The sequence below is a fragment of the Octopus bimaculoides genome, chromosome 18 (genome assembly GCF_046866305.1).
Source record: "Octopus bimaculoides isolate indiv1 chromosome 18, ASM4686630v1, whole genome shotgun sequence".
Classification (NCBI taxonomy): Eukaryota; Metazoa; Mollusca; class Cephalopoda; order Octopoda; family Octopodidae; genus Octopus; species Octopus bimaculoides.
The window spans coordinates 27634200-27659984 of NC_142945.1; the positions used below are offsets into that span (position 1 = coordinate 27634200).

At 37.5% G+C, this 25785-nt stretch overlaps 1 protein-coding gene across 3 annotated transcripts in view; it reads right to left on the reverse strand.

Moving 5' to 3' along the window:
• The window catches only part of LOC106876439 (triacylglycerol hydrolase DDHD2), a 64362-nt gene extending 46905 nt beyond the window's left edge, over window positions 1-17457 (reverse strand). For 2 of the 3 annotated variants that reach the window (XM_052974487.2, XM_052974486.2), the window contains exon 1: window positions 17028-17216. In XM_052974487.2, the coding sequence (XP_052830447.1) occupies window positions 17028-17172 (145 nt within the window). In that variant the 5' untranslated portion in view covers window positions 17173-17216. Of the gene's footprint in view, window positions 1-17027 lie in introns of all 3 variants that reach the window. The other variant, XM_014924984.3, reaches the window with a different exon arrangement.
• Window positions 17458-25785: the final 8328 nt, after the last annotated feature.

A 25785-nucleotide genomic window follows, 5' to 3' on the forward strand; every position in this document is an offset into this window, starting at 1 on the left:
TAGTGTTGGTATATTCATGAATAAGTCACGAACCGAAATAAGTGGATATGTTGGTTAGGAAAATACTATTTACTTGTTTAAGGGTTGTACTGGATAAATTGCGAAAATAACTAACAGTTCAAATACTAAGAAGTAAGCATACTCAATTTGACTTATACAAAATAATTTAGAATTTATGAATGGGTTATTTCCCATGGCTATATATAAAGATCCCTTCCAGGGATGAAATAGTTATTTCCCTTAGATGGTAAAATAAAATATATTAGTGATATATAAGGATACCTTCTAGGAGCCATAAGGTTCCCAGACATGAGTTCTACTTACATGTCAAGTTTCATTGAAATCAATAAAACGAGGAGTTAGCTAACAACTCCACAAACACACCCACAGACAGAATTTCCCACGTATGTAGTAGATAATATATACATATATATGCATGTGTGAGTGTATATATATATATATATATATATATATATATATATATATATATATATATATATATATATATATATATGGCACCTGTACCAGTGGAGCGCTAAGAGCACCGTCCAAGTGTGATCATTGCCAGAGCAGCTGTCTGGCTTCCGTGCCAGTGGCACGTAAATAGCACCATTTGAGTGTAATTGTTACCAGCGTTGCCTTCCTGGCACTTGTGCCGGTGGCACATGTAAAGCCATTCGAGCGATACCAGCGCCACTGGACTGGCTCCTGTGCAGGTGGCACATAAAATACACCATTTTGAGTTTGGCCATTGCCAGTACCGCCTGACTGGCCTTCGTGCCGGTGGCATGTAAAAGTACCCACTACACTCTCGGAGTGGTTGGTGTTAGGAAGGGCATCCAGCTGTAGAAACTCTGCCAAATCAGATTGAAGCCTGGAGTAGCCATCTGGTTCGCTAGTCCTCAATCAAATTGTCCAACCCATGCTAGCATGGAAAGCAGACATTAAACGATGATGAAGATGATACATGTATATACATATATATATACATGTATATACATATATATATATATATATATATATATATATATATATATATATATATATACACCGAAGTAAGCACATAAAATGTGCAACAAGGTGGAAAAAAGAGTACTCAAATACCAGAGGTAGAGTAATATGCTTTATTTAAAAGCAGCAGAAATATAACAAAAGACTGTTACTCTGAGTTTCACATTCCCGTTCATCGGACAGTTACACACACACACACACACACATGTATATATATATAAATACATACATACATATATATACACACACATATATATATATAAATACATACATATATATATATACACACATACATATATATACACACACATATATATATATAAATACATACATATATATATATACACACATACATATATATATATACACACATACATATATATACACACACATATATATATATAAATACATATATATACACACACATATATATATATAAATACATATATATATATACACACATACATATATATATATATATACATACACACATACATATATATATATATATACATACACACATATGTATGTGTGTGTATATATATATATATATATATATATATATACATACACATATATGTATGTGTGTATATATATATATATATATATATACATACACATATATGTATGTGTGTATATATATATATATATATATATATATATATATATACACAAATGTACATATGTATATATATATATATACATACATATACACATACATACATACACACATACATACATACATACACACATACACACATATACATAGATACATACATATATACATACATACACACATACATATACACACATATATACATATATATACACATATACACACATATATATACATATATACACATATATATACATATATACACATATATATACATATATACACATATATACACATATATATACATATATACACATATATATACATATATACACATATATATACATATATACACATATATATACATATATACACATATATACACATATACACACACACATATATACATATGTACACACATATATATACATATACACACACATATATACATATATATACACACATATACATATATATACACATATATACATACATGCAAATATATACACACATATATACAAACATATATACATATATAAATACACATATATAGACAGATACATATATACACACATATATATACACATATATACGCATATATATACACACAAATCTACACACATATATACATACATATACACATATATACACACATATACATATATATACATCTATATACACATACATATAGACATACATATTCACATATATATACACACATATATGTACACGTATATACACATACATATAGGGAGAATTCACAAAAAAACAAAAGACGAAGACAGGTGGTGTAGAAAACTTGATATGTAGAAAAGGTTTCACCCAATTTTTCTAACTTAGAGGATGCAAAATCCTGCCGTTTCCTTTTCATGTCAACTCATGCCAACTTTTCCCTGAAGGACTGTTCAAACTGTTGGATTTTTCCACTCCTCATGGCAAGCTCACTAAATAATACAAGACTTGTTGATGCATACCAATACCAGTCTCTTTGAAGCCTGTTTGATCATTCATATATATCTATATATATAACGTGAAGTATATTTGCCACTTAAATGCGGCTAACCCCTAAGGGTGAATGCTACCCTTAGGGGTTAGCCGCATTTAAGTGGCAAATATACTTCACGTTGTCGTGCTGCTACTGTTTATACCTCGTTCAGAGATTTATTATTGCTTATTTATATATATATATATATATATATATACTGGTTTGGACATGTGATGCATATGAATGAGGACAACTGCATAAAGAAATGCCGATCACTGAAAGTAGATGGTACCTGAGGAAGAGGGAGACCCAGGAAGACGTGAGATGAAGTGGTAAGGCCCAATCTCAGAATGTTGGGCCTCACAGAGGAAATGACAATGGACCAAGATGACCCACCCACGTCAGCAAAACTGAATTGTAGAAGTGCTGTGTGTCCCACCCCCACTTAACAAGAAAACTTCTCGCACAGTCTATCACAACAAACCAAACTACATCTCTGCATCTCTTCTCTTCCTCACATTTCCACTTCATGCACTATGCTTACCTCCTACTCCCTAATCCGGACCTCTTGGCCCTGTGCCACTGTATCATTGTTCTCCGCTAGCCCCTGACCTGTGTGTTCCACCCACATGCCCTGTCTCACTGTATTATTGCTATATGCTAGCCCCTGACCTGTGTGTTCCACCCACACATAAGAAAATGTTTCACTCACCCTACCCCAAAAACCAATCAACATCTCTTCTCTCCCTCACATTTCCTCCTTCATATACTATGCCTGGCTCTCACTCCCCCGTTTCCCTGTATCATTGCTATCCGGGAGCTGCCAGACTCTATATACTCAGGTTTTCGCCACTACCCCAGTCCATGCTCTTTAATCACACTTCCTTCACAATATCTTGCCACTTATATTATGGTGTTCAAACCTCAAGGGTATGCCCTGGCACTTGCCACCATCTATATCTCTCTCCTCCTTTACTCAACCATCTCATTTATATTCTGATCCCTGTTCCTTGTGAGTATGCCTGGCATTTTACCACTATCTCTATCCTGCTGTCTCTCACTCACTCACTCACTCTCTCTCTCTCTCTCTCTCTCTCTCTCTCTCTCTCTCTCCTTCACTTTCCTCAGGTTGGGTAACCATGTACTTCTTTTGCAGTAGCACATCTGTTTCTATTTCCATTCCTGATCTCTCTCTCTGGCAAGGTAACCTTGTACTTTCTCTTCAGCAAGACACCTGTTTCTGTCTTTCTGTCTCACTATAACTTTTCATCATCCAACACAAGATCACCTCCTTCAGTGCCCCTCCCCTCTTGAATTTTTTTTTGGTCTTGCAAGTTACTTGGTGACCCTGTCAGTGCAGGTGCCACTTAAAGTGGTTGGGGTTCAGAAGGGCATCTAGCTGTAAAAACCTTGCCAAAACTGACCTAGCCTGTGCTACATAAAAAGCACTAAGTCCTCTCTGCTGAGTGGTTGATGTAAAAATCCTGCCAAAACTGTCACAGAAGTCTGATACTTGCTTCTGCTTGGCTGGCTTTTGTGAAGTAAGACATTAAACAATAATGATGATGATGATGATGATGATATATAATGGTCATGAAAAAGACTATAGTGACAGAAAAAAAAAGCAAAGGCACCACATAATAGCTTCTTATACTGGGAGGATAGCTTAGGGAGGTTGGTGGATAGGCATTTATCGAGGACATTATTTTTCTACAAAAAGTTATGTGGTTCAACAAATAGATACACATCCAGCAAAATCAAGCATCATCAGTAGGTTTCCTTGCAACAGTAAGTAATAATAATGATAGCAATCTTAGAAATCGGAATTATAATCCTGATCTTAACAACAGCAGACACTGGCAAATCACTAAATCAACCACCCAGTCACAGCAACACACTCTGTAACAACAATATTGGAATGAAAGAAACTCTGTCATAATAAAGACGCCAATGACTTGTGGAGGTGACCAGGAGAGAAATGCACAGAATAAAATCATCTGTTAAGAATGGACATGCAAAGGTGGTGTCCTTGCTAAGTATTCCAATGGAATAAGAGTAAAATAAAATAAAGAACAATAGGATAAAATTAAATAGAATAGAAAGAAAATAAAATAAAGGGCCACCCATTCTTATAGAAAGTTTGTATGACTCCAATATTGTGAACAACAAAGAGTAACCCATAGAAAAGGTGATCCATGAAAGATAATCTATAAGAGGCAGTCCATAAAGTTGATGTAACTCATAGACAAGAACCAAGCTATTGGAAGCAGAATACAATTCCTGACACATTAAGCTTACAGAGACTAGATTAGCATTTTAGAAAAGAAGCAAGTAACAGGAGCAACTGTCAACAACCAGTGTTGGGGCATTCTGAAAAGGGCGATTAGACTAGAAGTGATAAGTAAAGAAACGACAATAGAAAGAAAGTGAGTGAGTAAATTAGAAGAGATGATTAGTAAAGATGTCACAACCTATGTACTACCAATGAGAATGGTCCTCAACCGTTTCTTCAATGCAAAACACAAAGGCTGCATTGTCAGAGCTAAGGCACATGCTCTAAGACACCAACGAATGAAAGCCATTCGATGGGCTCAGGTGGCAGATGCACAATATGGCAACAAAGCCACAACTGGGTATTTGAGGGTCCAAAACAAGCATGTGCTACTCAAGTCCAAGTAAATATATGAGGATTTCCAGTGGTACTATGCTCAACTATTAAGGTGAGACAGTGATGAACTTTAGTGGTAACTTCAACTCTTGGTAGAAGATATGAAGTGCTGCAAAGAGCCAATAACATCAACCAAGATACATGAGGCAATTAACGGCTGTACAGGGTGAAAATTGCTTATGAGTGTGTGTGACTGCACAGGCTTTGAACATACACAAGTACAAGCATATGTGTGTGTGTGAATGAGAAGTATTAAGAACAATGTATGAATCTTTGTCCAGTAATTTTTGTGCGCCTCAGTCTTTGCCTTCATTATTACTATTATTATTATCAGTTTTATTAATACAACTTTTACTGGTGTTACTACCATTGTTACTGTACTACTACTGTTACTACGGTGGATGGAGTCAAATGTCTTTGAGAAATCAATAAACTGTAATACTGCTTCAAGATTTCTGGCTTTTACTCCTTCCAGTAAACAATGAACTGTAAATATTTGTCCAACAGTTGGTCTAATTTTTTTTCTAAATCAAGTTGATGCAGCTTTCATGTACCTCAGTCCTGAAATAGCCTCAACTGAAAAGGATATAAAAACTCTGACAGCCAAAGCATGGTCAACCCTAAACAAACTAGATGTTGTCTGGAAATCAACCTCGTCAGGCAGGGTTCTCCAGCAACATTAAGGAAAAAATTCCTTAAGAGGAATTTTTTTCCATGCAACAGTAGAGTCAGTCCTTTTATATGGAACAGTACCTTGGATGTTTACCAAAAAACTGGAATCCAATTTGAATGGGAGTTGCACCCAAATGTTAAGAGCAATCTTAAACATATCTTGGAGAGCTCATCCCACCAAAAAATAGCTATGTGATGATTTCCTGCCTGCTTCTATTATTATAAGGGAAAGGTGCTTTCATCTTGCAGGACATTGCTGGTTAGCTAAACAAGAGCTGGTAAGTGACCTATAGCTATGCACGCCAAAGCAAGGCCATACTCAAGCAGATTGTCTGAACCCAACATATATAGATCAACTCACCAGAGACATTGGATGCCTCCCTGAAGACCTCCTGCAACTAATGCAGGGCCAAGATGGATGGCGTGCACAGGTCAAAAATATCCAAGCAAGCTTAACCAGATGATGATGATGGTGCGTGTGTGTGTGTGCCTGTGTGGGTATGTATGTATGGGTGTATTTATTTTTTTGATATCATAAGAGTATCTCAAAGTACACACAAAGCTATAAATGGTTTATAACTTTGTGTGCATTTTCAGATATTCCAAAAAAGCATGTCTGTATGTATGTGTGTATATGTTTGTGTCATGCTGTTTACACACTGCATAAAAACAGTGTCGCTGACAATAGTTTTTGCTTACAATCTTCCACAAAAGTATTTTCAATCATTGAGCTGTTTGTCATTTGAAGGAATGGTGGGATGGAGGAATAGCACCTTACTTTGAAACAAGAGTTGGCAACAGGAAGAGCATCTTAAAAGAAAACTGCCTCAATAAGTTTCACCTTACAAATATATCAGAATGGAAAATGGATATTAAAACAATAATGATGAAGAACATATACATACTCTTTTACCCGTTTCAGTCATTTAACTGCGGTCATGCTGGAGCACTACCTTTAGTTGAACAAATCGACCCCAGGACTTATTCTTTGTAAGCCTGGTATTTATCTAATTGGTCTGTTTTGCAGAAACCACTAAGTTATGTGGACATAAACACACCAACATGTGTTGTCAAGCAATGATTGGGGAAACAAACGCACATATATGATGGGCTTCTTTCAGTTTCCGTCTACCAAATCCAATCACAAGGCTTTGTTCGACCCGAGGCTATAGTAGAAGACACTTGCCCAAAGTGCCACACAGTGGGACTGAACCTGGAACCAGGTGATTGGTAAGCAAGCTACTTACCACACAGCCACTCCTGCTCCTATATTTTATATATCATCATCATCATCATCATCGTTTAACGTCCGCTTTCCATGCTAGCATGGGTTGGACGATTTGACTGAGGACTGGTGAAACCGGATGGCAACACCAGGCTCCAGTCTGATTTGGCAGAGTTTCTACAGCTGGATGCCCTTCCTAACGCCAACCACTCAGAGAGTGTAGTGGGTGCTTTTACGTGTCACCCGCACGAAAACGGCCACGCTCGAAATGGTGTCTTTTATGTGCCACCCGCACAAGCCAGTCCAGGGGCACTGGCAACGATCTCGCTCGAAAATCCTACAGGAGCCAGTCAGGCGGTACTGGCAACGGCCACGCTCAAAATGGTGCATCTCATGTGCCACCCGCACAAGAACCAGTCCAGGGGCACTGGCAGCGATCTTACTTGGCTTGCCGGGTCTTCTCATGCACAGCCCATTTCCAAAGGTCTCAGTCCGTAGTCATCGCCTCGGTGAGGCCCAATGTACGAAGGTCTTGCCTCACCACCTCAGCCCAGGTCTTCCTGGGCCTACCTCTTCCACGGGTTCCCTCAACTGTTAGGGTGTGGCACTTTTTCACGCAGCTATCCTCCTCCATTCTCACCACATGTCCATACCAGCGCAATCGTCTCTCTTGCACGCCACAACTGATGCTTCTAATGTTCAGCTTTTCTCTCAAGATACTTACACTCTGACGGGTATTCACATTGACATTACACATCCAACGGAGCATACTGGCTTCATTCCTTGCGAGCTTACGTATGTCCTCAGCAGTTACAGCCCATGTTTCACTGCCATGTAGCATGGTTGTTCGTACGCATGCGTCATACAGTCTGCCTTTTACTCTGAGTGAGAGTCCCTTTGTCGCCAGCAGGGGTAAGAGCTCTCTAAACTTTGCCCAGGCTATTCTTATTCTAGCAGCTACACTTTCAGCGCACCCACCCCCACTACTAACTTGGTCACCCAGATAGCGGAAGCTATCGACTACCTCTAGTTTTTCACCCTGGAATGAGATAGAAGTTGTTTCCTGTTTGTTTGCAGTCTTTATTGCACCTGAACATCTGCCACAAACAAAAACTAACTTGCTAGTTATATATATATATATATATATATATATACTCTTTTAATTGTTTCAGTCATTTGAATGCAGCCATGTTGGAGCACCACCTTTAGTTGAGCAAATCGACCCCAGGACTTATTCTTTGTAAGCCTAGTACTTATTCTATCGGTCTCTTTTGCTGAACCGCTAAGTTACAGGGACCTAAACACACCACCATCGGTTATCAAGCAATGTTGCGGGGGACAAACACAGACACCATGTGGTTGGTAAGCAAGCTACTTACTTACCACACAGCCACTCCTGTGCCTATATATATATATATATATATATATATATATATATATATATAAAATAAAATAAAAACAATTATCACTTTTCAACAATTAAGTCCACTTAAATCTGGTGAAAATTGAGAAGTATGTCATCCTTCAAATCAAATTCTTTAAATTCCACAAATCTGACAATCAGTTCAAAGCCATACTATTACTATTACATCATCTCTATGGTGCAACTAATCAGAAACTTTGTTGGTAAGCTAAAAAAACTCAAAACTAAATCAATGTAAGACCTAAATGTATGTTCCAAAAACTACTAGAAAGAAGAATTAAGACTTTCAATAAAATATATCTCCTTGAATTATCAGATACACAAAAATGTCAAAAACATAAAAATGCAAGCCAGAATATCTAATTTAACATGAATAATTATCATCATCACAAAATGAAAGTTTTTACTGTATTTTCCAGCATACAACTTCAATTTTTTGGAACAAAATCTACAACTAAAAAAGAGATCGGCTGATTTATATACCAAGACAACTTTGGGGGACCAAAAATTCCATGAGAAATGCAGCTGGATTTGTGAACATAATGACACAATATTTGAATGCTTACACTGTATATGGTGTTGGCTTGTATGCTGGAAAATATGGTACTAATGTTATCTACAGCCAACACAGTGTTCACCAAAGTGTTGTAACCCTTTGAGATAGTGTTTTTTAACCTGGGTTATCTTCAAGACTCTCCCTTCCCCTCCCACATGAGGTGACATAAGCTAACAAAGAAACAGCAAATGTCAAAATGTGTTGTATGTTTAGAAAGGACATGATTTTGCTTTAAAATCAAATATTCAAATCAAATACAATTTTTATATTTTAAACACATTTTTTAAAAACTCTGCATCAGGATTAGAATATCAGTATGACATTGGGTTAACAGTGAGGTGAAACATTAACTGATGGTATGCCTATATCCAGTATTCACAATTTGCTTCTTTCAGGTATAAATTAGGAAACAGAGCTGCTGCTGTTAATATTTCCTTCCTGATAATCATTTTAAAATGGTTCAGCACAGTAGTACAACTATTATCTAAGAAGCGAAGTAGATTATTAATATGTAAAAAGAGAAGGCTTGAAACTCTACGAGGGTCAGCTAAAAGGTTCATAAGCTGACCAAGATACTCTCATGAAATGTAACCAAATGAGGTTTATTTTTCAACATAGTACCCTCCTTGCAGTCCATACATTCTTCCATCAGTGTTTCAGTGTTTGGATCCCATTGATGAAGAAGCTTTCATCCTGTTGCTCAAACAAAATCATGAACAGCAGATATGACATCATCACTATGATACTAGTTTGTAGCCAAATGTTTTTGCCTGTTGAGGAATAAATGATAGTCAGATGGGGTGAAATTAGGAGAAAAGGGAAGGTGATCAAGGAGTTCAAAGCCACAGTCATTGAAACTAAGGACTTGTGTGCTGGAGCATTGTCCTGATGAAATAAGACCCTGTTTGTCAGTCTTCCTGGGCATCTGGTTTTGATAGCCTTTCGTAACTGCCTCAGCAAGTTGGCAAAGTACTCTCCATTGATGGTGTGGCCCTTTTCAAGATAGTCAATAAACATAATGCCTTTTGCATCCCCAAAAAACTGAGGCCATCACCTTCCCTGCAAATGAAACCACCTTGGCCTTCTTTGGAATAAGTGAGGAGGGATGTTTCCACTGCATGGATTGTTCCTCGTCTCTGGCTCAAAGTGATGAACCCAACACTTATCCTGGCTTAGGAAACATTCAGGGAAACCAGCTGGATCTGCTCAACGTCAGATTTTTCCGTGATGTCATCAACTTGGTGCGCTTTTGATAAGGTGTCAGAAGATGTGGCACCTACTGAGCAGAAACTGTCATCATACCAAGTCCATTGTGCAGAATATTCTCAACTCTCTCATGGAATATGCTAATAGCATCAGTTATTTTCTATTTATAGTCAATTGCCCACCATCCATCACTATGTGGCGAACATGATCAATGTTTTCTTCAGTGGTGGCAGTTACAGGATGTCCAGACCATGGGTCATGTTCAAAACTCTCTTCTCCCCTCTTAAATGCAGCTGCCCACTTTTACACTGCTGTTAAACCTGGAGATCCCCTAATGTAGCAACCATGTCAGCATGAATATTCTTGGAGACTAAACCCTTTTTATGCAGGTAATTGATGACATCATGATACCAAATTTTATCCATTTTCAAGAGAAGTTGATACAAGTTAGATTTAAAGTGTTCTTTGAACATTCAGATTTGAGTTTACCTGGAAAGAAACAATGCAGCTATTAATAAGAAGAGTTGAAATTAATGCATGCCGGATTTCACAGCTCTAACATCACTCTTCATAGTCAGCCTATGAGCTTTTCAGCTCACCTTTGTATTTGTCAAACCTCCAAACTGCAAATTAGAAAATCTCATGAAGCTGTCACTTATTTTCTGTCATTAAACAATGTCATTGGAAAATGATTTCTTGAAAAATTTTAAAGGTAGCCAGATACTGATACATATGTTTGATTAGTTAACGTAAGTCTAATAATTTAAAATTTTAATTGTAATGTTACTCTTTACTATATATATATATATATATATATATATTCAAGACAGGCTGCTCCTGAGAGTTCCTGTATGCTGATGACCTTGCTCTAATAGCCAAGTCACTGCCAAAACTAGAGACGAAGTTTAGGGTGCAGAAGCAAGGTCTAGAATCGAAGGGTCTTAGGATTAACCTAGCAAAAACCAAAGTCTTAGTAAGCAGGAAGGCTGACAAATCACCCCTCCAGGTAGATGGCCCTGCTTGATTTGTAGGTGTGGATAGAAACCCCATATGACGTACCAGGTGTAAGCTATGGGCACATAAGAGGTGCAGCAATATCAAAGGAAGGTTAACTAGGAAGGTAGTTTTTGTATGTGGCAGATGCACAGAGGCAAAAAACACTAAAGATATACAGAAAACAGATTCCATCACATGCCAGGGGGAAAACTACAAGTAGTTGATAGCTCTTGCTACCTAGGCAACCAAATCTGTAGTGGGGATGATTATTCTGAAAGTGTAGCAGCTAGAATAAGAATAACTTCAGCAAAGTTCAAGGAGCTCCTACTGCTGCTGGAAACTAAGGGCCTCTTGCTCAAGAGATGCAGTGAAACATGGGCCATGACTGCTGAGGACATGCATAGGCTTGAAAGAAATGAAGCTAGTATGATCCGCTGGATGTGTAATGTCAGTGTGCATACACGACAGAGTGTAAGCGCATTGAGAGAAAAGTTGGACATACGAAGCATCAAATGTGGTGTGCAAGAGAGAGACAACTGGTATGGCCATGTGTTACGTATGGATGACAACAGCTGTGTGAGGAAGTGCCACACTCCAACTGTGGAAGGAACCTGTGGAAGAGGTAGACCCAGGAAGACATGGAATTAAGTGGTGAAGCATGACCTTCAAACGTTGAGCCTCACAGAGGCAATGAGAGGAGACCAAGACTTTTGGAGATATACTGTGATTGAGAAGACCCAAAAACTAAAGTGAGATCGCAGCCATGGTCAATGCCAGTGTTGCATGTCAGGCCCATTTAAAAGTACCCTTGATGTGTTGGGCGATATATGCTTGAGAAGACCTGTTGAGTCAAACCAAAACGTAGCTGTGACCAGTGCCCCCTGACTGGCTCCTGTTCCAATGGTATATAAAAAGCACCATCCGAACGTGGTTGATGCCAGGGCCACCTGACTGGCTCCTGTGCTAGTGGCACGTAAAAAGCATCATCCGAATGTGGCCAATGCCAGTGACCCCTGACTGGCTCCCACACTGGTAGCATGTAAAAAGCACTATCCAAACGTAATCAATGCCAGTGCCACCTGACTGTCTCCTGTGCCGGTGGCATGTAAAAAGCACCCACTACATTTTTGGAGTGATTGGCATAAGGAAGGGCATCCAGCTGCAGAAACATTACAAGATCAGATTGGAGCCCGGTGTAACTGCTGGCTTTCCAAACCTCAGTCAAACCGTCCAACACATGCCAGCATGGAAAACGGACATTAAACAATGATGATGATGACATATTGATATGTAATTTTAAGATCCAAGGATCTAGGTGTAGGAAGTTAGTAATCTTCAAGCAGTTCATAGTAGGTAGAAAGAAACAACTTTCAGGAACAATAATAGTTTATTGGTGTAGAAGGTTGTAGGTTTTTCTTATATCAAAGTTTGATAACCTGTAAAAAGTTATTTTACAGTTCACAGTTAGTATTTTGGGTTGCTATGAATGCAAATTAAAATCGAAAGAGAGGAAATGGGGCAGGTAAAATCCAGGCTCCATATGTTTCCTAGCTAGCAGAACCTGAGAAGTAATAATTACTCAACAAGGAGTACTCCACTAGCTACTCATCAGGTCAAGGGATTCTGAGTTAACTTGCAGGAGATGTGATTTAAAATGTTAAATCTTCATTTAACTAAGGTATCTTCAACTTGATGAGTAGCTAGGAAACATGTGTAGCCTGGATTTTACCCGCATCTCTCAATTTGGATATATATACATATATACATACACACGTTTATGTAGTTGTTTTACAATATTCCTATTGTGAAATCTTGTGTTGAAACAGGTATTGTTATATTTGAGGATGGTCATGTTTTTGCCAGTTATTCACTTCACTTCAACTTCATTACTATTATTAATATTTTAGTGTCTTTTGTCTAAGCTCTTTCATCACACATCCTGGACTAAATAGAACTGGAGGAGACACGTGAGATGAAGAGTCACTGGAAAGGTTACAAGAGGTTTGATGAAAGAGTATAGACAAAGGATATTAAAATAATAAAGCTGAAGTGAAAACCAACTTATATAATGCATGTGTTTAATTGGCAAAAATATGACCATTCCCAAATATAACAATATAGATGTATATATTATCAGCTCATCAAAGGTGATGACAGCATCAATCCAAGACATTCATCCACCTCTACCTCCAGCATATTGTTTCTCATGGGAGCAGACAACATGGCCGACAAGACCAATACAAGATAGGCAGATCCTGTGGCACTGAGGGCACCAAACAATAGGGGGACGATGATGATGATGTCTCATCCTCTCTTCATACAGTCTCTTGCATTTGGTTTCAAAGCGCTCTACTCCAGCAACACACACAGACCCTCATACCTTCTGGTTAACAGCCAGAAGTTCCAATCAATTGGGAGGGACACTGCATAAAAATAAAACTGCTTGAGATGATTATCAAAACGAAGTTTTGGACATCCATGAAGCCTATCTCCAGTCTCGATCTCACTGAAGAGGACTGTCCTTGGGAGCCAGTGACCTGGCATCTGAATCACATGGCTAACCCAGCAGAGAATATGACGAAGGATACAGGCCTCAGTACTATAGCTCTCAGCCCTCAGGAGGATTTCAGTATGAGGCACCTTGTTCTTCCACACGAGACCAAGGATATTTTGGAGTGATCTGATATGGAACATTTCCAGTTGTCTGATCTAGCACCGATAAAGGGTCCAGCACACAGACCCATACAAGAGGTTGGAGACACAGACTGCTTGATTAACAAAGATTTTTGGACTCGCTCTAAGGTTCTTGTTTTGAAAGACTAGTTCACTAAGTCTCCGTGCAGTATCTCCTCATCAAGGAGTTCAGTGTCAGAGATTGTGCTTCTAAGATAGCAGGAGTCTGCTTGCAGTAGAGGAGCATCATCAATAAGAATGGGCTGAGTACGGGAAAGCTGAGTGGAGAACAAAATCTAAATCTTTGTAGACACAGGGAGCTCTAATTCACACGAATATCAAAATAGGAGCACATGCTGCATAGATAGTATAGAAAACAGGGACAATGCTGATTGAATTTTGCCTCATTTAAAAAAAGAAAAAAACATAAGTAAAGGGTATTTGTAAGATGTCAGCTGATGAAAAGCAGTGGGTGTTGCGATACAGAAGGTTGAGAACCACTGCCGTAGTCTATGAAAGGTTAATATAACTATCCTAATTAGTCCCCAACCAGTTAGGCTGAAGCAACATTTCAAATCTCAATAAAGGTCTGCTCCGTCAGAACAGACCCGTGGTTAAATAACAACGCAATACAATAAACATCAAATTAATATAACTTCTGTAAAAATACAATGACGATTTGTCATTCAGAAATATAATTTTAATGTTAGTGCTCCATGAAAAGGAAAAATAATCTTAGCCTCGAACATAGGTATTCTTTTTGAAGACTCGATGACTGGTTCTATTATACATAACAACAGTAACAACAACAATAATCATCCTTTCTACTAAAGGCACAAGGCCTGTAATTTTGGGGGAAGGGACTAGTCGATTATGTAGACCCCAGTGTTTTACTGGTATTTAATTTGTCGACCTCAGCGGAATTTGAACTCAGAACGTAAGGACGGATGAAATGCCACTAATAATAATAAGGCCGGATATAGTAACCTTTAGAAGGGACAAACAAGAGTGTCTAATAATCGACGAGGCAGTGCCAGAAGATCAACACATCATGATGAAAGAAAAGGTCGACAGATATGGAGACCTGAGAAGTGAGATCGCCAATATGTGGCAGTTGCGAGAGTCAAACATAGAGGTTGTTCCTGTTGTCATCGGAGCCTTTTAATTGCACGTTAAGGTGTTTTTATTGAACTGATTTTCGCTATAGCTGGCCATAGTCTCCGTGAATTCTAATTATATTACATCATATAAATATGCTGCTCTAAGTAATTTTATTTATCAAACTTTGGCTGATAATGACGAGTATCTGTAAGTTTTCTTCCTTCTTAAGTTTACATGTGTTAACAAAACAACTGGTGACTAGTCTTTTTCTCATCATAGAAAAATTAAGGTATGGTTATGAATGCAAAAAAAAAACCAAAAAAAAAACGTTACGGTGTGCTACCGAATCATTGTACTTGTGCTAGATATTGAGATGAAGGATATATTTATCTTAAACACGAATTATCCATGGGAAATATGAACAGGTCACGATTGGTGAATTGGCTGGTTTAACAGTCCTGTCATAGTTGCCAAAACCTAAAATCTCTACACAATGTCTATAATAGTGGCCATCATCATCATTGATAAGGAGGTGACTTTTCAGTTAATATGGTCAAATGACATCATGAATGAGTTAAGTTAATTGATACTGGATAACAAGATGACATCTACGCTGCCATAGCTTGGTAAACGAAATATGGCCTAATGCTGCAAGATGGAATAAAATTTCAGTTCGACTTCAAAGAGTCGAATAGTGTTTGAGTCGGTAAAAATTGTATTTAATGGTATAAAAAGTTATTTAAGTTGGCTTGTCATTATGAGGTGAAGTTCCCGGTGTTTCAAACAGACATCTTTCCGCGGAGAAAAAAAAAGAAAAGGTGCGTCCTTTCAGAATAGAACAGAAAGCGAAAAAGGAGAAATACTAGTTTCCACATAATTTAGTTGACAATGTAAATATGACATAAAAATCAATGGTCAGCTGAGAAAGTTAAGTGTGTAACAGCTGACACTGTCAAGATTAAGTAGTCGTGTCACAACTTTCATATCAAAATATTAAGGGATTATGAATGTATTTGATATCAGATTTTCTTCTCGAAGATAATTAAAGAATACTTCGATTCCGTCTGTCATAAAAAAAATTAACATCTAAGCTAGATTTTATTATTATATGGAATTTGAAACAGCCAATATATTTTGCCAGATGAAAACACGGATAATAAAAAGTATTTATATATTATACTATTGTCTTTTTTCACAGTTATCGTCACAAGCTATTTGATAAGCATGAGGGGAAAATTAATATTACATCGTTTGGTAATAGGTCAAGTAACTGTACATTTTTATCATTACATACGTCTGAGACAAATGTAATCTCTCTCTGATCAGTGGACATTCAGAAGAGCTATCACTACTTCACAGAGAAGAAAAAAGAAAAAGGGTTATTCCCTTCTGTGAAATAATAAGGTGTCTAAAACATTTAATTTTTACATCCTTCCCCCATTTCGTGCCCTTTTCTGACATCCTTTTACTATTACACCCGTGTCACGAGATGGATTTAATAGTTTTTTAAAAAAATACCCAAGTTTTACGCTTTAAATCATGCAACTACAGAGCCCTTGTTTTTTGTTTCTTTTTGTCCTGGGAAATTTAGAAGGGGTTGTTATGATAGTAAACACACTTTATCGTGTTAAGGGGGCGAGGTTCTTGTGCCAGCATCATGTGTACTCTCGATATACTGAACAACAATGAAATGATGTTGAGCATGAGGACAAATGCTTCAAAAAATGTTATAATTAAGAAAACTTCCTTAAACAATTTCTTTTTCATCGAAACCTAAGTGGACATTAGAGGTGGTGGTATGAATGCGTGTGACAGATGGTCAGTTGTTGAAGGTGAGAATGACGACTGTGTATATGTGTGTTTATATATACAAATATCAAAATTACATGACATACCTGAACAAAACAAAGGCGCGGTTTCTGATTGAACGACAGGCATTAACACATTGGGTTGCTCTGGTGGGTTAAGAGTAAGTCCTCCATTTGCTGGCATAAGCAGTAAAGGCGGAGGAGTAGCTTCTTTGCGGCTTCGGTCCGCCATTGCTTTTAACCACGTCACATAACCGGAAGCGGAATTAGAAATGTTTAGTCGGGATTTCAATTGTCATTTGACGTGTTGAGTGATCATGATCTTTCCGAAATTTTGTCAATGTGCAGCTGTTATTTAATTAGAGTATGTAATTGGTTTGATAAGCAATTGTTGAAATTATAAAGTCATTTCAAGTTGAAAAATCTCTGGGATACTCAACTAAAAATCCTAAATTCGCACTATCAGTTTGTGCTTATATATCTTTTTACAACAGACTGAGGCACGTAATTGAGACAGTCCCCTAATCTTTATTGAGGTGGTAATGATGGTGAGGAGGGTGGGTCACTCTGCCCTCACGATGTGCTCCACCCCAATGAGTGATTGTTTAAATCCAAAACGGTATTGTCTAGAAAACAGCTACAATCCTTATTTAGTACACTGAGCTAAGATCACCGTAAGTTTTATTAAAGAAATAAATAAAAGAATTCGACTGACCAAACAATTATTTTAACTGTTTAGTCAGAAGGAGGAGGAGCGGCGCCTATGACCCTTTTCCGAGCTTCTGAATACAGTGAGGAGCAAGAAGTAAGTTATTCTCAGAGAGGGAACTGGGCCGAATACCTGCAACAGCTAAAAGCTACCAACATCCAGATGGTGATGTGAAACCAGGCAACTGAACAGTCCAACCAGCCAAGAGCAGGAGGGCCTTCCGACTGGTTTGCGCTTGCTTTTAATTTTGTTTCATTATAACTTTCTTAATAATGCATATTTTTAATGACTTTTTACGAATATAAGTTGTCAAAGGTGTAGAATACGATTATGCTGATGAAGTTACTTTTTTCATATAATACAGAAAGAGAAGCACTCCATAACATTTTAGCCATTCAATAACTTGCATGTGATCGTTGCACAACGTAGTAACGTGAGGTGAGAGGAACAGAAAACATTGCTGTGTATCATCCAGAGCACTTTATTCGTTAGTATCTTCATAACTGAATACTGCTCTGGATAGTAGCAGGCGAAGATTTTTTTTATTGTTATACAATGGTCATGACCAAGTTATTGAATGTTTAAAAGAGTGTTTCTCTTTCTGACAAAAAAAAAAGTAATTGATTTTTTATCATATTTCATGAATATTATTAAAAGTTAACGTTCGAAAATGCATTATAATCAAATTTCATTAGAGATATAAAAGCATTATTAAGAAAGTTATGAGGAAACAAAATAGTACGAAAGGCACTAAACTGTAGTTATAGCAAAACAGCATGGATATGGAGTAAAAAAAGACACTGGACATATTGATCCAAACTTTCGACCATAATTGTCTGGCAATGGTTCTCTATTTGACTTGGTGACGCACTGCAGATGAAATTTTAAGAAATTACTGGCGCATTCCGCATGGAAGAAATAAAACAAAACAAAACAAAATTAAACAGGTCTTGAAGTTAAAAATTCATTAAAAAATATAGAAAGCTGTTGACTATCGTGTTTGAGTCATTATACTTGTGTGTAACATTTTTCTGACACTAATATGAGCATTAATATAAATTTTCTAAAATCATAAAAATATATTTTCAAAAATCCGCGGCAGACTTAGATTCCTCTTGCAGTGCATCGTCTAAGAATTACTAGTTTAGCATGGCACACTAAATATTTATTATCAAAAACATCATAATGTAATACGTATGTGTGCATGCAAGCAGATTACATTCCTAATTAGTGCAACGGAGATGTTTGATCATATAACCATTCATACTAGGGTTTGTGCCGAAAATAATTCAAAAGCGAGCATAATTATATTAATCGACTAAACATAGTTTCCGTCACAAGCAATGCCTTTGCACCATCAGTTAACACAACTCAGTAATCCTCTTAAAAAAAAAAAAATTAGGTGTTTACTACGGCGCCCATTTCTCCACAGATACTTTCACTTGGGGGTAGTGAGAGGGTGCCAAATTCGGGTTGCATAATAAAAGGGGGGGACCACTGATCATCACATTTTGCTGATTGCCTGATTTGTTACTAATGATTTGTGTGGCCACGCATTGTCATGGTCAATGTGAATTGTTTTCAGATGCTTGCTCAGGTCACTTCTGCCTGATGGATTCTCAAAGCTTTTTGAGTGACTCCATTGTACTGCCAGCTCTTCACAGTACAACCATGATCCAGAAAAATCAAGAATGACCCCCCCACCCCCACCCCCCCGCCAAGTAACTACCATGACTTTCTGTGCCAATCGCTGGCTCTTGAACTTCTTAGGCCTTAGAGAAAAAGCGTGATATGATTCTGTGGACCGAACCTTCGTTTCCAGATCATAATGATATGGCCACTTTCATTTCCTGTCGCCAGATCGGAAGATTGGGAGACGTATATTCATTGGCTTCTAACGTTACCAGCAAATCAAAACAAACTTCTACTCTTCTCTCTTTTAAATGTGCCGTCTTCTGCAAGGTATCCACTTTGTACACTCATTCCGATACCCTTTTGTAATGTACTGTGACTGCAGTCCAGGCGTGCAGTAAGCGCACGGATTGTGACTCGTCGTCCGTGCGAATCAAATCATTCATTCAGTGGCGTTTCCTATTTGCGATCACAGTTGATGGTCTCCTACTGCATAGTTTGTCTTCAATGTTGGTTCCTTCTTTTTTCAACTTCATGCATGCGCTTGTCAACGGTATCTTCGTAAACATGTAGCTTTCTGTGGTTGTCGGTTAGCCTCCTTTGTTAAGAGCCCAATGATGGCACGTTGCTCCCTCTCGGAAGCTATTATTTGCCTGCGATGAATACAATAAGAAGAAAAATGACTATAGAGGAAGAATTACTTTACCAACATGAGCAGTTTGAACGACTAACGCCAGTTCATTTTAAAAAAATATGCCCACTTTTACCTTATTTTCTTGACAATCACGCATGAAAATAGCAATTTACCAGCAGATAAACGACTAGATTTCTTTTCTTGTTAAGGAATTAACAGACCAGAGCATATGTTTGTAGACCTAATTGAACTGCCTAATCAGAAACAGCTGCTAAGCATCTATTGAAGTATTTCATCAACCATGGACTTTATGATGCGTACGTGGAACAGAACTTCGTTGCATTTGCTAGAGATGGGGCAAACAAACTGCTTGCTATTAAATCTAGCGTTACAATAATTTTCGAGAAACTTAATCTCTACATAATAGTTTGGCAGTCTTTATCACAGATTAGAACTGCACAAGGTGATTCAGCGAGAGAAATTCTTGGAATTAATCCTTTTCAATTAAAATATGGTTAAACTGTACTCTACATCAAAAAGAACTGATTAATTTTTCCTCTCAACTAGAATTCGCAAAATTCGTACTCGGAGCACTGAGTACTTAGCTTGTGTTAAATAGTTTCAGCAGTATGTCAAAATTAAGCATTGTATCTTAATTTTGGAAAGAAAAAAAAAAACAGTATGAAACAAAATCTACGAGATTCTTTTCAGAACAGTTCAAATCAGGCAACCCTTATGTATGGCATGTTAGTATTGACAGAAAAAAAAAATACTACTATGATTGTTTATGCAGATAAATTGATCCAACGGAACTATAGATCACTGCATGAACTTGTGGTAGAAGTTTACTTGGAGATGGATTATTTGGTCGGGCTGTGTGCTGCTCCCAAATAAAACAATCACAATATTTAAATTTCATTAACAGATTAATGTTATTATTGTCACTTTACAAAAATCTGTTATTCTGAATATCTGTAGCTAATGTGTGAGAATGTATGCTTCTTGAGAGGAGGAAATATTCTATTTTCGTACTTGGCGTGAGGTAGTCTTTTTATTCAAGGTCGGAGCGGCGCAGCTGCCAGCTAACCAACAAAACCTACAAATCCTCTTGCCTGTTTTTCTCGCGCATCTCGATTTATAAGCATGATTTGGTGCGAAACTACATGGAATTTTTCATTTATCTTAAGACCACACAAATACATCAAAACAGTTATTGGCTGAAATATGGGACAAATTCACTGGATCTATCCATCTCACAGATTTTTTTATTAATTTTTTTTAACTAAACAGTTTGAAATTTCGAATACTGGTAGAATTTCTTTCTTCAGCTGAATACACGTCGTTGATTGGTTAAAATTACCTGTAGGAAGTGAGGTTGGCACTGGATGGGTGCCACACAATTCCTTACATAAACGTGGAAGGAAAATAGCGGAACAAGAATATCCGAACAAATAACAATATTTATTTTCCGTCTGTACAAGCGTTACACCTTGGGTCAATCAGTAGCCAGGTCGTCTTGGTGTGGAAATAGCAGAGTCTGTTTAATCACAATTGTGAAGGCATTCTTCACAGGTTAGCCAACGTCGCGTAACACCTTCAGATCTCCAGCTGCACGGAGCTGGTCAAGATTGCGTGCGTCTAGCCGGCAGCAGGGACGAAGAGAGAGAATAGCGGCTGATGATGACTGCCCATGCCCATAAGGGGCTTCCGGAAGGATCTAATCCCTGCGCATGCATGGATGAAAATCCAAAAATGGTGACTGGAACCAGACGTCACTACATACCCAAATACAACTTTAACACGAAATAACTTCTAAAATACAAAATTTGGTCAAAAACGTTCAGAGTAAACCGTGTCCTACGTGAAAAATTCTACCAGTATTCGAAGTTTCAAACTGTTTAGTTAAAAAAATAAATTTAAAAATCTGATGACATGGAATAGATCCAATTCACTTGATAAGGACAGTAGCCGTCGCCACCAAATTTGGAAACTTGATATGATATTTTATGGCCTTTTTCCGTTACTGGACTGACAGGGTTTCGAATGCTGAGTTCTGCTACAAAATGAAAGAACAACTTGATACAAAAACTTGAGGCTCAAGAGGCAGTGAAAAAGGGGAAATCTGGCAAAATTACCTGAACAAGCAGCAAGAAAATACCTCCATTATTCATCTACCGTTTGTTATTGGTTTTATAAACAATTTACAGTCCTGTATGTTTACAATGACATCCTTGAAAGGTTCTCAAACAGCTGAACTTGAAAGTATATGTAAATCCTAAGTGAAATACGTTCTTGATAAAGGTTGTTGTTATGCTGAAATACAGCCTAGTTATGGAGAAGCTGCAATGTCATCTCTCTCTCTCTCTCTCTCTCTCTCTCTCTCTCTCTCTCTGTATGGCGTTTAAGCTCCCTACCCTCTTTAATGAATGTATTCAGAGACCATGGAGGATCATGGTTGTAGCACCGTCCAAAGTTTACGCCCATTACTGACCTGTTCCCTACCCATTTCTTTTAGTGCTGTTGAATGTGAGGTGGAGGAGAGTTAGTCACATAAACTTGATAATAACAACCGCATGTTCAATAGGTTTCGTAAATTATATATCAATTCTGACGTTTGTTTAAATACACGGACCTCTTCCAGTTCAGTGAAAATTTGAACCAGATGTGACTTTGCTGGAGAACCACAGATCACCAGATGACATCAGGACAAGACCTGCTTCAGACTCTGGAACACAAATTACGCATAACACTTCGTGGGAATTGTAGTATCCTCATTACTGGAACTTATGAAGTAGGTATTTAGTTATAAATGGTAAAATACATGATTAGTCTTTTTCTTTCCTTACTTACTCTTTTACTTGTTTCATTTGACTGTGGCCATGCTGGAACACCGCCTTTAGTCGAAGAAATCGACCCCAGGACTTATTCTTTGTAAGCCTAGTACTTATTCTATCGGTCTCTTTTGCCGAACCGCTAAGTTACGGAGACGTAAACACACCAGCATCGGTTGTCAAGCGATGTTGGGGGGGGGGGGGACAAACACATACACACACACACACATATATATGGTAGTTTCCGTCTACCAAATCCACTCACAAGGCTTTGGTCGGCCCCAGGCTATAGTAGAAGACACTTGCCCAAGGTGCCACGCAGTGGGACTGAACCCGGAACCATGTGGTTCGTAAGCAAGCTACTTACCACACAGCCACTTCTACGCCTGATAATTATAGTGCGTGCGAGTAACTGTGCAATACGTCGTCATAGTATACATGTTTATATCCTTAATACACTAAAACATAGTGATAGGATATAATCTCACTAACGTCTTAACTACCAGTGACAGCTGGGTGTGACTCATTCAGTTAAAAGGGAAGTAGGAAATGTAAAGCATGCTGTCGACTCCAACACCTAAAATCAGCAGCTCTGTAAATGTTGGTGATGTAGTATAACTTATTTTATGAAACTGACTGTCATGTAAGCTTAGTGGCAAACATAGAAGATGGTTTTCACAATGACATTTCATTTCAATAATAATTTTATATATAAGTCCAAGGCCAGAAAATCTGGAGTATGGCTGGGTTTCATCGTTTAAATTGACCCCAATATTTTGGTAATTTATTTTATCAACCTTGAAAGGATAAAAGACCAAGTTGATCTCGGCAAGATTTCGACTTAGAAAAATAAGGAGCTGAAACAAATAATACTACGAAACATTTTGACCTACATTTCGATTCTGCCACTCCATCGAATAGAATGTGCTCAATACTCATTTGTCTACAAAACAATGCAAAAGAGTTCAAAATTAATTGTATTATAAATCAAGAGCTAGGGTTGGTGGTTTCGACTAACCCACCCACTCAAAACTACTGACCTTGTACCTAAATTAGAAACAAGCATAACAGCTTGTAGCTTTATATGGTATAAATCAAACATTTTTCTCACAAAGCCAATGTACATATGACAATTGATGTGATGACAAACATAACAAGTTCCGCCAATAAACCGTAATTTAAATAATTGTCAACACATACACCAGTGGTTCTCAATCTTTTCACTACCAAGGACCCCTTTTATTTAAATGAGTTTTCCCACGGACCTCAGGATATTGAAATGTCTTTTCAATCTGACCAACAAATTTTTTAATTAATTTTTTAAGACTAAACATTTTGAAACTTCCGATACTGGTAGAATGTCTCATAGAACAGGGTTAACTCTTAACGTTTTTGACAAAATTTTGTATTTTAGAAGTTATTTCGTGTTAAAGTTGTCGTATTTGGGTAATTTGAACCAAACAAAGACGTGTATTCAACTGAAGAAAATTACTGCTGCTGTTTGCGAACAACAAATTCCGGGTCCACTCCCCTAACAAAACCCTTCTTTAATAACCAGATTTTTTTATAGCAACACAAGTTTGGTGTATCAGGGTTGATTTGAGGGTAAATAACAACAAAATTATTACTGAGACAGACCATCGATGGAGCCTGTATGTGGTTGCATGACCTGCTAGAAAGTAGCCAAACTTTTTTTGATATACAGACTAGAAAAACCTCTATTCCGTGATATACACGTAGACTCCATTATGTCTGGGAAGAAAGACGGAATGGTCACAGTTAGGACGTCTTTGAGCATATCTGTTCAATCAGATCCAACTCGGGACTAAACAACAAGTGACAAAGGGGACGAGACGAGGCAACGAGAGAGCCTTTACCTGGTCGCTCGAGTTACTAGAAAGAGCAACCAAATCTTCCTGACAAAAAGAAAAATTTAATTTAATTTCCGTCTTCAAGGAAAAAATAATGCAAGTTTTTATTATTTTATAATGTTCGCTTAGGAATTCATTACTTCTACAAAAGAATAAGGCAAAATGGTCATGACTGGAACGCCTTTTCTCACAGTTCCATTACAATCAGAGCTATCATGTGATTAAAGCAATATTCTTCACTGAAGCAGCTAAAGTTAAAGAAAAGTTGAAAGAGTAAAAGATAGCAAGTATCCATATTCCAAATATTGGGATTTCCTTCTGTATATTTTATGTAAATAAATGGTTTCATCGAAAACAGTAAATGGAATTGGTTTTAATAAAGGTAACAACACACAACATAATCAAATGACCAATCTGACCAGCCTCTCAAGTATCATAATTCAATCTTTATAAATTATTACTCCGTTAGTTATGTATAAGTGATTACAGAATTGATACTATCGAAATGTAGGGATTTAAACGCTGAAACTATTGAGGAATTTACCAGGTCATCGATAGCATTGGAAAATGATACCATGCAACGAACAGTAGCTAAAAATGATTTAGGAAAGCTGGTAATTAGTGGAAGTGCAATTATCAAATTATATTGATTATATATTTCTTCTATGATTGAAGGTATGTCATTTCTAAAGTGCATTTCATTTGTCTGAATATTTCCTGCTGGATGACGGTCTTGCCATTGAAGATTTTTAGAAGAGGTTTGAATCCAGTAGCAATAGCGAGGTTGCCGCATCTTTGGACAAAATATCTAGCTTTATTGAGGGTATCGTCTTAAAGCCAGAGCTTGTTTTATTCGTAATATATTGACTCAGCTGAATGTATAAAGCTGAGTACCGATCAGAGTTATGTATCAGCCAGTTTTATAATAGAAAGTTTCTATTAAAAGCAACTGCAATGTTTTTAGAAAAACCAGAAGTCAATTCTTTCTCCTGACCAATCCGCGAACAAACTTGTATGTTTAGCGTTATTAAATATTCGTTCATCCTTTTCAAACTCAGCATCATTTTTTTTTTGTTTCTTGAAATTGTTTTTTTAACCCATCATGCCTTTGGATAGCTGTGTCTGGTTTAAGCATTGGTTTCCGTATTGAATGCATAGGAAACATGGT